At 40.2% G+C, this 14,601-nt stretch overlaps 1 protein-coding gene across 1 annotated transcript in view; it reads right to left on the minus strand.

Moving 5' to 3' along the window:
* Positions 1-13,899, minus strand: part of LOC142140625 (beta-arrestin-1-like) — a 196,153-nt gene extending 182,254 nt beyond the window's left edge. Inside the window, 1 exon segment of the mRNA XM_075198333.1 lies at positions 13,345-13,899. Within this exon segment, the coding sequence (XP_075054434.1) occupies positions 13,345-13,364 (20 nt within the window). The 5' untranslated portion in view covers positions 13,365-13,899.
* Between the last annotated feature and the right edge of the window lie 702 nt (positions 13,900-14,601).

The raw sequence follows: 14,601 nt of genomic DNA on the forward strand, positions 1-14,601 counted from the left end.
ATCTCATATCTATCTATCTATCTATCTATCTCCTATCTATCTATCCATCTCATATCTATCTATCTATCTATCTATCTATCTATCTATCTATCTATCTATCTATCCATCTCATATCTATCTATCTACCTATCTCATATCTATCTATCTATCTATCTATCTATCTATCTATCTCATATCTATATATCTATCTATCTATCCATCTCATATCTATCTATCTCATATCTATCTATCTTTCTATCTATCCATTTCATATCTATCTATCTATCTATCTATCTATCTATCTATCTATCTATCTATCTCATATCTATCTATCTCATATCTATCTATCTATCCATCTCATATCTATCTATCTATCTATCTATCTATCTATCTCATATCTATATATCTATCTCATATCTATCTATCTATCTATCTCATATCTATCTATCCATCTCATATTTATCTATCTATCTATCTATCTATCTCATATCTATCTATATATCTATCTATCTATCTATCTATCTATCTATCTATCTATCTATCTATCTCATATCTATCTATCCATCTCATATCTATCTATCTATCTATCTATCTCATATCTATCTATCTATCTCATATCTATCTATCTATCTATCTATCTATCTATCTATCTCATATCTATCTATCTATCTATCCATCTCATATCTATCTATCTATCTATCTATCTATCTCATATCTATCTATCTATCTATCTATCTATCTATCTATCTATCATCTATCTATCTATCTATCTATCTATCTATCTATCTCATATCTATCTATCTATCTATCTATCTATCCATCTCATATCTATCTATCTATCCATCTCATATCTATCTATCTATCTATCTATCTATCTATCTATCTATCTATCTATCTCATATCTATCTATCTATCTCATATCTATCTATCTATCTATCTCATATATATCTATCTATCTATCCATCTCATATCTATCTATCTATCTCATATCTATCTATCTATCTATCTATCTATCTATCTATCATCTATCTATCTATCTATCTATCTATGTATCTAATATCTATCTATCTATCTATCTATGTATCTCATATCTATCTATCTATCTATCTATCTATCTATCTATCCATCTCATATCTATCTATCTATCTATCTATCTATCTATCCATCTCATATCTATCTATCTATCTATCTATCTATCTATCTATCTATCTATCTATCTATCCATCTCATATCTATCTATCTATCTATCTATCTATCTATCCATCTCATATCTATCTATCTATCTATCTATCTCCTATCTATCTATCCATCTCATATCTATCTATCTATCTATCTATCTATCTATCTATCTATCTATCCATCTCATATCTATCTATCTACCTATCTCATATCTATCTATCTATCTATCTATCTATCTATCTATCTATCTCATATCTATATATCTATCTATCTATCCATCTCATATCTATCTATCTCATATCTATCTATCTTTCTATCTATCCATTTCATATCTATCTATCTATCTATCTATCTATCTATCTATCTCATATCTATCTATCTCATATCTATCTATCTATCCATCTCATATCTATCTATCTATCTATCTATCTATCTATCTATCTATCTATCTCATATCTATATATCTATCTCATATCTATCTATCTATCTATCTCATATCTATCTATCCATCTCATATCTATCTATCTATCTATCTATCTATCTATCTATCTATCTATCTCATATCTATCTATCTATCTATCTATCTCATATCTATCTATCCATCTCATATCTATCTATCTATCTATCTATCTCATATCTATCTATCTATCTATCTATCTATCTATCTATCTATCTATCTATCTCATATCTATCTATCTATCTATCTATCCATCTCATATCTATCTATCTATCTATCTCATATCTATCTATCTATCTATCTATCTATCTATCTATCTATCTATCTATCTCATATCTATCTATCTATCTCATATCTATCTATCTATCTCATATATATCTATCTATCTATCCATCTCATATCTATCTATCTATCTATCTATCTATCTATCTATCTATCTATCATCTATCTATCTATCTATCTATCTATGTATCTAATATCTATCTATCTATCTATCTATCTATCTATCTATCTATCTATCTATCTATGTATCTCATATCTATCTATCTATCTATCTCATATCTATCTATCTATCTATCTCATATCTATCTATCTATCTATCTATCTATCTATCTATCTATCTCATATCTATCTATCCATCTCATATCTATATATCTATCTATCTATCTATCTATCTCATATCTATCTATCTATCTATCTCATATCTATCTATCTATCTATCTATCTATCTATCTATCTATCTATCTCATATCTATCTATCCATCTCATATCTATATATCTATCTATCTATCTATCTATCTCATATCTATCTATCTATCTATCTCATATCTATCTATCTATCTATCTCATATCTATCTATCTATCTATCTATCTATCTATCTATCTATCTATCTATCTATCGCATATCTATCTATCTATCTATCTATCTATCTATCTATCTCATATCTATCTATCTATCTCATATCTATCTATCTATCTATCTATCTATCTATCTATCTATCTATCTATCTATCTCATATCTATCTATCTATCTATCTATCTATCTATCTATCTATCTATCTCATATCTATCTATCTATCTATCTATCTATCTATCTATCTATCTATCTCATATCTATCTATCTATCTAACTCATATCTATCTATCCATCTCATATCTATCTATCTATCTATGTATCTCACATCTATCTATCTATCTATCTATCTATCTATCTATCTATCTATCTATGTATCTCATATCTATCTAGCTATCTATCTATCTATCTATCTTTCTATCTATCTATCTATATATATGTATGTATATATATATATTGCTTTTTGTTACTGGACTGTAGGTGCATATTTTTCATTGAGTTCTCCCCAAAAATTATTCAACATCTTTATTTGTCACTTTCCAATTCTCAAACATTTGTGGCCGTCACATACAACGTGATCTAGTAACAAATGATATATTGTAGACATAAACATACAGAAGAGGAGACTGAAGCACATAAAGTGAGAGCCGGAGACTTGTGTGTGAGGTTATTAGTGCAGACCCAGCGCTCTGATAAACATCATATACAAACACTCTAATTACTCTGCTAGATACAGTACTGTGTACACTGCTGCAGGTATACACTGATCTCTGTGGACTATTCTCTACCTGGCAGATCAGTGGGTTTAGTGATAACCGACCTCTTTAATCTGAGACCATAAGACAAATGACAATGGATTCAGTGGCCATTAAAATTATTATGCAATTGGCTTCATACAAGAGCAGCACAATATTCACAAATAATATGTAAGTGATGTGTTAATAATTCAGGCACTACAGGTTATTAGGACACGGCTGGATGATGGAGGAGGGGATGTAACATGCGCTGTGTATGACCCCACAGAGACAGTAAGCTGAGCCTCTATCAGGCTGCTGGACAGTAGTTACACAGTAAATACGCTGCGTGTGGTCAGTATATGAGAAGACTTAGCTGCCTGCTACTGAATGTTACACTGTTACATTGTAACCTTGTCCTTCCCCATCATGACCTTGGGTTACATGTGACACTTCAGAGGGCAACTGTATCAGACCTTCAAAAAAGGAAAAGGGAGGTGTGGCCCACAGCAACCAATCAGATTCCAGCTTTCAATTTATAGAATGTACTAGATAAATGACTGCTAGAATCTGATTGGTTGCTGTGGGCCACACCTCCACTGTTCCTTTATAGAAGGTTTGATACATCTACCCTCAGGTGTCATTTAAGTATAAGTCATGCTGGCAATGCATGCTGGGATATGTAGTCTCTCCACACAACACTAAGGACTGCTGTGGTCATTTCTGGGTGAGTGTTGTCACTCAGCCCAACTGCTGCCCATGGTCCTACCCACCAGGTTATGGGACATAATGTGACCAGTTTCCTTCATGTGTATATATATATATATATATAGCATTGCATAACACATTTGCACTTGTGCAATCATTCAGATAAGCTCCCACTTAGAATTGTTGTCCTGTGTGAGGTTGGGGACACACTGCAGGTTTTTCACCCAATTATTGGGCCAATCACACAACAAACGACTGTTAGGTCAGATATCACATTAGTGTGTACACTGCACCATCAGGTTTTATCGTTCTAAAGCTCATCGTATTGTTTCATATAATTATATAACGATGTCGGTTCTGCAGTGTGTACGTTCCACAACCAGCAGTGTCCAGAGATCTCCCGTAGAGATTACAGAGTCAGGATCTTTTCAGCCGACGGTTATGACAGATGAAGATCCCAGATCTGACGGTAAACCGTGTACAACGTGTACAGTGTGTGCACAGGAATCGGCTGCTGATCGGGACTTTCAGTCATTGGTAAAATGATTAGTGATATCGCATCGGGTGTAGTGTGTACCCAGCCTAATCCCCCTTCAGTCTCAGGCTTCCCTGATTCTTACCATAGCGCTCCCAGATCAGGGAAACTTAGATCGTAACACATCAATCCTGCTGACTTCAAGCTTTTAAATAAACGTTTGTGCCTCCAGTGTTTGAAGCCACCACTTGGATTCAATATACAATAAATCTTGTTGGTCATGAACCTTAATGCAAAATGTGAGGAAAATCAATGTCATTCTCAAGTTCACTTTCAGCCAATCATTGAACAGCGTTTCTCCTGAATGTGATTGGCTGAACATGTACCAACAATTCTGTCCAATCAGGAAGAAAAGACCGTACACTGAGCTCGACCAGACCACCAGACCCACAGCTCAGTTATTTGCACAACCTGATGTTCAGCACTTTCAGTTTATTGTGGGTGAGAAAGTAACAGCAGGGATGGGGGAGGGGGGACTTTATAATAGTAATTGTGCTGCTGATTGTTATTTTTCTTATTATTACTATTTAAAGTATTTGTTCCCCTTCAGATAACTTAAATTTCTGGACTCTTCAACTTTATGTGCTAAATACTTGGCTGTTTTCTATCTTACTTTTATATGCTGCTTTTCAATCATGTCCTTATATCATCAGGCAAAGTTGTTGTTTTTTTTCTGTTGCCCTCGGGATAAAACGTAACTCTGCTCTACTCTCTGCACTGGATGTAACAGTGTCCACAGAGCTCTGTGTCACATTCTTGGCCAAGTAACCAGCTCGATCGAATGATAGATATACCTGACTGAAAAGCACAGAGCAAAGGCAGACAGAAAAATGTATCAGTTTCCTGTATTTCCAAAGAAAAATGTTTGTTTACATTAACAAAAGATGAACTATTGCACTTCCCCAACCAGTCCCTATTTATTTATTAGAATTAAAAAAAGTGACTAAATTATAAATAGTCTATTTTGTCCCTTAAGGATGTTATATCCAGTTATTATTATATTACCTTCTGAGCACGGAGATGAACTGTCAGTCTACTAAATAGAGAATGATATCCCCTATAATCCACTCTGTACACAGAGGTACAGTCCCTCTTATAGCGCAGGATAACACAACGCAGCGCTCGGCCGTCCTCCGCCGTCACACTCACATTCCTGCACATAGTAAATAGCACTTTAAAAGGTCACCGGATTATAAATATTTGCAGAGCCATTAACTCCTGCACTGACAGCAGAGGAAGCTCAACCAGTGCTGTTACCACTTACTGCATAAGTACTGCGGGCTGGAATCATTAATGAGAGCAAAGCATTAAAAAGGAGTAACTTTGCACCTAGGCAAAACCATGTTACATTGGAGGGGGAGATAAATGTAAAATGTGATGGCAGATTTATAATACGGGTAGGACTTGTCCTAGATCAACCTTATATTTCAGTGTACAAATAAAACTATCAAGTATCTGTGTGCTACATGAAATAACAGCCAGTATTTAACTTATGTGCAAAATAATAAACTAATTTGCACCCCTTGTATTGTAACATGGTTTGTCCCAGAGAACATTTACTCTGTTTTTTGCCTTACTTTCCTTAATGACTCAGGTCATATCTGTATAAATACCTGTAAATATTACCTGTATAATCACTGAGTTCTGATGTCATTGCTTATAATCAGTGAGTTCTGAGGTCACCACTTATAATCAGTGAGTTCTGAGGTCATGGCTTATAATCAGTGAGTTCTGAGGTCACCGCTTATAATCAGTGAGTTCTGAGGTCACCTCTTATAATCAGTGAGTTCAGAGGTCACGGCTTATAATCAGTGAGTTCAGAGGTCACGGCTTATAATCAGTGAGTTCTGAGGTCACGGCTTATAATCAGTGAGTTCTGAGGTCACGGCTTATAATCAGTGAGTTCTGAGGTCACCGCTTATAATCAGTGAGTTCTGAGGTCACCTCTTATAATCAGTGAGTTCTGAGGTCACCGCTTATAATCAGTGAGTTCTGAGGTCACAGCTTATAATCAGTGAGTTCTGAGGTCACCGCTTATAATCAGTGAGTTCAGAGGTCACCGCTTATAATCAGTGAGTTCAGAGATCACCGCTTATAATCAGTGAGTTCTGAGGTCACGGCTTATAATCAGTGAGTTCAGAGGTCACCGCTTATAATCAGTGAGTTCAGAGGTCACCGCTTATAATCAGTGAGTTCAGAGGTCACGGCTTATAATCAGTGAGTTCTGAGGTCACCTCTTATAATCAGTGAGTTCTGAGGTCACCGCGTATAATCAGTGAGTTCTGAGGTCACCGCTTATAATCAGTGAGTTCAGAGATCACGGCTTATAATCAATGAGTTCTGCGGTCACGGCTTATAATCAGTGAGTTCAGAGATCACCGCTTATAATCAGTAAGTTCAGAGATCACTGCTTATAATCAGTGAGTTCAGAGGTCACCGCTTATAATCAGTGAGTTCAGAGGTCACCGCTTATAATCAGTGAGTTCTGAGGTCACCGCTTATAATCAGTGAGTTCTGAGGTCACGGCTTATAATCAGTGAGTTCTGAGGTCTCCGCTTATAATCAGTGAGTTCTGAGGTCACCGCTTATATTTCTTTCTTTCCCTGTGACATAAAATTTAAATAATTAACACTTGTACATCGGTAGTTGTAATATTCATTAATCGGCCGATACAATGACAATAAAGAGAGCAGCAGGTTTACTGTAAACTCTTATTTGAACATCAGATGGTGGATCAGGAGATGAATCTCGTCTGCAGATCCATGGACAGGATCACTTAAGGTCCCAGCCCAAATTTCTGGCCCCCAAACAGTGATGTCTCCAGGTTTGAGGTTCTGGTGATGGGAGTTACCGGCACCGATCCTGTCCATGGGCAGCTAAATGGGAACGTCGAGCCCCCTTATATATTCTGTAACCTACGGTGGTTACTGGTCTCAGGGTGGTCAGTGAGGAGGGACATAGTTAAAATATAATTGTGGTCATTCTATTTATATAGTTAAAAACAGGAATTATTATTTATCATTAGTTTGCCAGTTGAGTTCCTTTTCTTACATCAATGTGGTCAGAAATGTGCAAAATAGACACTTTTTAGACTCATGTTACATAAGATTTAGCAGTTTTCTTACAGTAAACACAGTAGTTAGTTCTAGTTCCTCTACAGCCACAAATAGGAAACAAGGAAGTAACTAACACTCCAGGGTACAATCTGCTATTATCTCACTGGCTGCTGTAGTGAGACAGACACCTATACTGGGACATTACTTACACCAATATTACCCTAAATATATCCTTCCCAAGGCCCACTGGTAGGTAACTACCTCCATGTGATAAGTTCACTTTGTGATTTCTCCTGTACTGCAGGTGAGGCTCTGACCGCAGCGATAAAGAATGATCTAATGCCATCCCTCTGCCAGTTACCTCGCTCCCCATAGGGGGTCTGCACATAAAGAGTCTGCGCATAAGGGGTCTGCACATAGGGGGTCTGCACATAAGGAGTCTGCACATAAAGGGTCTGTACATAAGGAGTCTGCACATAAAGGGTCTGCACGTAAGGGGTCTGTACATAAGGAGTCTGCACATAAGGGGTCTGCACATAAAGGGTCTGCACATAAGGGGTCTGTACATAAAGAGTCTGCACATAGCGGGTCTGCACATAAGGGGTCTGCACATAAAGAGTCCGCATAAAGGGTCTACGCATAAAGGGTCTGCACATAAGGGGTCTGCACATAAGGAGTCTGCACATAAAGGGTCTGCACGTAAGGGGTCTGTACATAAGGAGTCTGCACATAAGGGGGCTGTACATAAGGAGTCTGCACATAGGGGGTCTGTACATAAGGAGTCTGCATACATGGATATGTTTTTCCGCCGCACTGGACACAGTTACTTGTTCTCCTACACAAGCTCTGTAATACAGCTATTTTCTTACTTTTTATTGCTGTCCTCTATCATTATATTTGGTATTGGTACAATAAATACTTACTACAGACAGAACATCGCAGCTTTGGTTAATAGTATTGTCAGATTCTATGAGACTGAGAAGGGGCGGCTGGTGATGTACGAGGGGAACCAGGAGAGGACAGGGTTACAGAGGACTATAGTTTGGGGAGTTTGTATAAGGAGGAGGAGGTCAATGGTAGAGAAGGCAGCAGAGAGGTCGAGAAGGATAAGAAGGGAGAAATTTCCTTTAGATTTAGTGAAGAGAAGGTTGTTGGAGACATTAGTCAGGGCCGTTTCGGTTGAGTGGAGGGAGTGAAATCCAGATTGGAGTGGATCAAGGAGTGAGTAAGAGGAGAGAAAGGATGGGGGACGGTTGTAGACAACCATTTCTAGAAGCTTGGAGGTAAATGGATGGTGAGAGAGAGGACACTGATGAGAGATAGAGGAAGGGTCAAGTGATGGTTTTTTGAGTATGGGGAGACAAGAAGAACATGTTTGAAGGAGGAGGGAAATGTGCCAGAAGAGAGGGATAGGATGATGGGTGAGCAAGGTGGGAGCAGACCTTGAGAGAGAGGGAATTGAAGAAGTGATAGGGCATGGGGTCAATGGGGCAGGTGGAGGGGGGTAAGGAGGATAGAAGGGTGCGGATATCATGGTGGATGACCTAGTGAATGGCGGTGACAGTGGGGAGCAGGGGGTGAAGATGGTGTTCAGAGAGGAGGGTGGAAGGTGGGTAACGAGTGGGAGGGGGAGGCAAGAACATACTGATAAGAGTAGCTGTCATGACATTTTGGAGATAAAGTGGTGAGACACAGTCAAGAACAGAGCGAGTAGAGAAGCGGGAGGAAGAAGGTGAAGGTGGCAAAGAGGCGATGGGGGCTGAAGAATTGGGAGGCGGTGAGAGCCTTGGAGTAGTACAGATTAGAGAGTGATAGGGCGGAACTGTAAGAGGATAGAATGAATTTGGGGTGAAGTAAGTCGGCATGTTGGCTGATCTGCCTCTAAGCATTAGAAGTAATAAGATGCCACTGACTAGATATAGACTAGAGCATAAGTCTGGTTTTGGGCATTGGCAATAGTGAAATTCGTATTTTATCCCAGAGAAATGTACTTGGCTCCAGCTATACATGAAGCTCTAATTGTTTACCTGGAGTTCAGTAATTTCGCTCTTCTAACTCCACAAGTCTTCTGTAGCCCAATGTGTGTGAACTAGGACCCATTGCCCTCAGTTGGTACAATGAGTTACTAGCAGGGTCCTCTTACCTCTCTGTCTGTATGTATTACCCAGTATTGTTTTATAAATGTTGGTTCCCAATTGTAAAGTGCTACGGAATTTGCTGGCGCTATATAAATAAATGTTGATGATGATGATGATGATAATGATTATACATGTACTTTGGATGAAGATAAGTTACATTTGTAACATGTATTACATAACAATACTGTATATTATAAATGATATTTATTCATATATAAGCATAATTTTCTGGATTCTTACATATGAAAAATACACATGTCATAGTTAGTGTAGGCCTTATGCTGTACTGCACACAATATCACATATTGCTGCTAAGAAGGACGTGTATGCATTGATCAAATCAGTAACACAGTGAATCAGGACGTAGGCAGAGTTTTCACAGAAATATGGCAGAGTGTATTGAGCCACTTATAGCAGCTTTTTTTATTAAACTTGCTGTTCTGGCATTAGGGAAAGCAATATAACACAGACTACATCTTCATGCATCAGAAACTTTTCTTAGCACCTCAATGAAATTGTTTAAAGATGTTTACTAATGTTGTAAACAGGCCCTTTGACACTAAACCTCTAACAATCATCAGCTTTTATCTGTCTATCACAAGATAGACAATGACAGTAAGTGTTTGGCTGTTGTGGTTTAGGGACACTGTGTAACTATCCCCCACTGAGGTTCTGGAGACAAACTCACAGAATCTCTTTCAACCTTAATTAAAAAAAACCTGAAAATCTGGCACATTTCTGGCAAATACTGCAGGCATGTGGGCCTCTGATATCCACGCTGACACGCGTGTGCTGTGTCCACAGACATTGATAACAAAGTTGTACATGATCACATGACAGTCCATCCTTTACATAGAGATCAGCATATCCCATGTGCTACTGATTGCACATGCGTGTTATTCCTGACAGCAGAGACCAGGGGGTAAATGTATCAAGCTGGGGGTTTGAAATAGTGGAGGTGTTGCCTATAGCAGCCAATCAGATTCTAGCTGTCATTTTGCTGAATGTACTAAATAAATAATAACTAGAATCTGATTGGTTGCTATAGGCAACATCTCCACTTCTTCAAACCCGCAGGTTAGTAAATCTAGCTCTTATTGTCTGATCTGTGCTCAGACTGAACATACAGGACCTAAATTCCATTAGCACAAATAAAACTAACACACACATACATTAAACATAATGGGCCTGAGTCATTAAGGAAAGTAAGGCAAAGAAAGGAGTAAATTGTCTCCTGGACAAACCATGTTACAATGCAAGGGGTGCAAATTAGTTTATTATTTTGCACATAAGTTAAATACTGGCTGTTATTTCATATAACACACAAATACTTGATTGGTTATTTTTACACTGAAATTTAAAGTTGATCCTTTTTTGTTCCCTAGAGTCCTTCAGGACTCAGGACCGACAAGTACATCTGATGTAAACAAAGGAGGAGCAGGCCCATTACATCGGATAGAGAGTACCTTGTTCATGAGAGCTTATATAATATATAATGTATTTATAGTCCTTACATGCAGCACCCTCCTAAATCTGATATCAGCAGTAATCATACTCTCCCGGAATTCCCGGGAGGATCCCGAGTTGCCGGGACTCCCGGAAGAGTAGGCAAGCCTCCCGGATTCGCTGAAATTGAACTGCGGGGTGGGGCTTAATGGCGCAATTAAGCCCCGCACTCGCTATTCAAGGCTATTCAAGGCTGTGAATTGAATAGCGGAGGAAGAGTTTTGAAAGTTGTTATGTATGGCAGTAGAAATAAGTGATCACCTCCCCAGGTGGACCTTTGTCTGACATTGTAATGGAAGTAATTGGTGCCTAGGTAATTAGTTCATGTATTTAATACAATGTTTACATCAATTCTTTGATTGAGTTCAGTCTAATCAGACGTCATGGGTAACACCAGACCACCTACAGGGGGCCCCGATAGACCACATACAGGGGGCCCGATAAACCACATACAGGGGGCCCCGATAGACCACATACAGGTGGCCCCGATAGACCACATACAGGGGGCCCCGATAGACCACATACAGGTGGCCCAGATAGACCACCTACAGGTGGCCCCGATAGACCACCTACAGGGGGCCCCGATAGACCACCTACAGGGGGCCCCAATAGACCACATACAGGTGGCCCCGATAGACCACATACAGGGGGCCCCAGGGACCCACTTCCTCAGTAGACGGTTAGAAGGTGATGACTTGTACGCTGACTCCTGGGGGACCAGCTGTGATCTGTGAGTCTGGGGTCCTAGTGCCCGGGGGGCTACTGGCCAGGGCAGCTCTGACCTCCCCGCAGCTCACCTCTGGTACATACAGGGTCATAACTAACAATATAACAGCCCAGTAATGTAATATTACGTTATAACAATATGACACAAACCTGCGATAGGAGTAGGGATCGCTGTGTGGTCACTGGTCGGTGGAATACCTTTGTTTGCTGAGGCTTGTAGTTCTACATCAGCTGACGAGCCACCGGTCGTATACTCTGCTATAAAGCATTATAATGCTCTGGTTGGCACATTATGTGATCCATAGGCTGCTTAGTTCTGCTATACAGAACTGGTTATCAATCTCTGCGTATTGATCATTGGGGAACATATCGGTACCTAATATCAGAAACTAAGGCCGGTAAAGGTGACACATCTCTGCTTTTACATGTTAGTATCGTACTAGTATCTCTGGGTGTGATGGGTTGTATGAGCTGGTGATGGGACAGAAGCGTCACATTGTGATATAACCAGGAGAGGGCTCTACCTCTGTACAGCACCCATGTATCCTCCATATAACATACACATCACGGCACAGACCCCCCCAGCCGCTCATACACCGGTCTCCTCTCCCCGCTGTGTATTGTTACTACACAGAATCTACCATTCCCTTCTGTGTCCTGAGCACAATGAATACAGACACGTTTCTTACCAACGGAGAGAGGGACTGAGGTCACCTTGCGCCCGCAGGTGGGTGCCCACAATCTGATCAAAAATGTGCATTACAAACTTTAATCTTTCTTCCCGATATTGTACAGTATTACTACAGACACATATATAAGTATTATATAACAGGTATACAGTGTGTATTATACACATGTCCTCATTAATGTTATTTATGCAGCCAATCACAGCAGCCTAGCAGCTTTCCATACATTTGATGAATTAGGTGTTCAGGGCACAGAACAGATAAACACTAACCCTTTCAGGTAGGGACTTCAATAAATAATGACCACCTTCTGGTAAAGATACCAGGGCCCCCTCCCCTAGAGGTGCGGGTCTGAGGTACGGTACATTATATTGTTATAAGTGATAACAGGGATATGCCACGATACAGTAGTAAATTGTTGGCAGGCACTGTGCCCGGGGGAAGCTTGTGAACCAGTCTGACTTCCTCGGATTCTCCACTATCAACAAACCCGGGGATGTAAGATCTGCCTCGCTCAGACACAAGTACAGCCTAATTCATGCCACACAGGTACCCAGCTGGGCATTTACCTGCACTTATACCAGGCCAGGACACTGTATGAATGGGGAGGGGGGATCCCCTATCACTCAATCAACACCCCTCCTCTGATTGTGAATTTGTGTCTTCTCATTTCCTTGCAGTAAAGAGCAACCACAGATCCAGGGCCCTTTAACCCCTGAACCGCCATGTCCTGTCCATCCGATGGGTCAATGCAAACACCAAGAATGAGAAGTGAGCGATGGACTCACCTGGTTCCCTTGTCGCCCATCACTAGGCTCTCCGTGCAGCCACTCAGAGGATGGATGGCAGACGGGACAGGTAGAGCTAAACCAGCCAGGATCCTGTGGGCAGTCTCCTCTCTGTCACACAATCCGGCTGACACGCTGCTGGGTGCGAAGTGCCTTTTGTTTTGCAAGCAGAGCGTCTGGAAACAAACAGATCTGTCCCCTCTGTGTGCACTGGCTGCTGCTGCTGCTGCAAATCCTGCTGAGATTAGAAGGAGGGAGTGTGTGAAATGTGAGAGGGAGAGAGAGAATTAGGATTATTGTGCGATCACACAGCCTGTTCTGTCTCTCTCCCAGCCGTATGTGGGTTGTACACACTGACAGCTTTCTGCTTCTGCACAGATCCACCCTCACTGGGCGCTCAGCTATACAGCTTCCTGCTAGATTACCATACAGTGCAGGCTGTGCTGTACATTGATGCATTGCAATAATAATGGCCTTTCCTCTCTCACCATCTCCAAACCCTGGGGTGGAAGTGGTGGAGAGCAATGTACCGCTGACCTCTGTATGTAGCAGCCCAGAGTGAAGTAACATTAATCACGTCTGTCCGGCAGTCCTCTATGGGGGCCACTCAGAGTACAGGAGCTGGGGAGTTAGGAAATCCCTGTGTAATCAGCTGCTGCAGCAGTCATTGATTGGTGAATTGGTTTTGGCTGATTGCCAGAGAGCAAGTGGTTGGCGGCATTATATGTACATAACATCATGGACTGCTCTGTACAATTCTCAGGCTCATATATTGTTTATATTAAAGGGAACCTGTCATCATGTATTAACATATCCCCGATCAATAACATATCCGATCAATAACATATCCCCGATCAATAACATATCCCCGATCAATAACATATCCCCGATCAATAGCATATCTCCAATCAATAGCATATCCTCTAACAGTAACATAGTACAGGCCTTGTTAGCCATTGTTTTTATACTGGTACCTGTGAGCAGCCATTTTGTCAGCTGAAACAACATACGTTACATCCTTTGCAGTTTGGTGAATTGGGACATTGTACATGCGAAAAGGGGGCGTGGCCACCTCACGTTGGGGCATCTAATTTCACATGAGGGCGTGTCCAGCTCTTCAAATGCTCTCAGACCCCTCCTCTCCCCATATAACACCCCTTCAGTCACGCACACAGTAGGCGGTGCGTTGTAAGAAGCACCAACAAGCAAAGTTCCTGATCTGTGTAATACCAGGACAGCAGGAGCTGGCATGGCTGG

Source organism: Mixophyes fleayi, chromosome 2, assembly GCF_038048845.1.
Source record: "Mixophyes fleayi isolate aMixFle1 chromosome 2, aMixFle1.hap1, whole genome shotgun sequence".
In the NCBI taxonomy this organism is placed as follows: Eukaryota; Metazoa; Chordata; class Amphibia; order Anura; family Limnodynastidae; genus Mixophyes; species Mixophyes fleayi.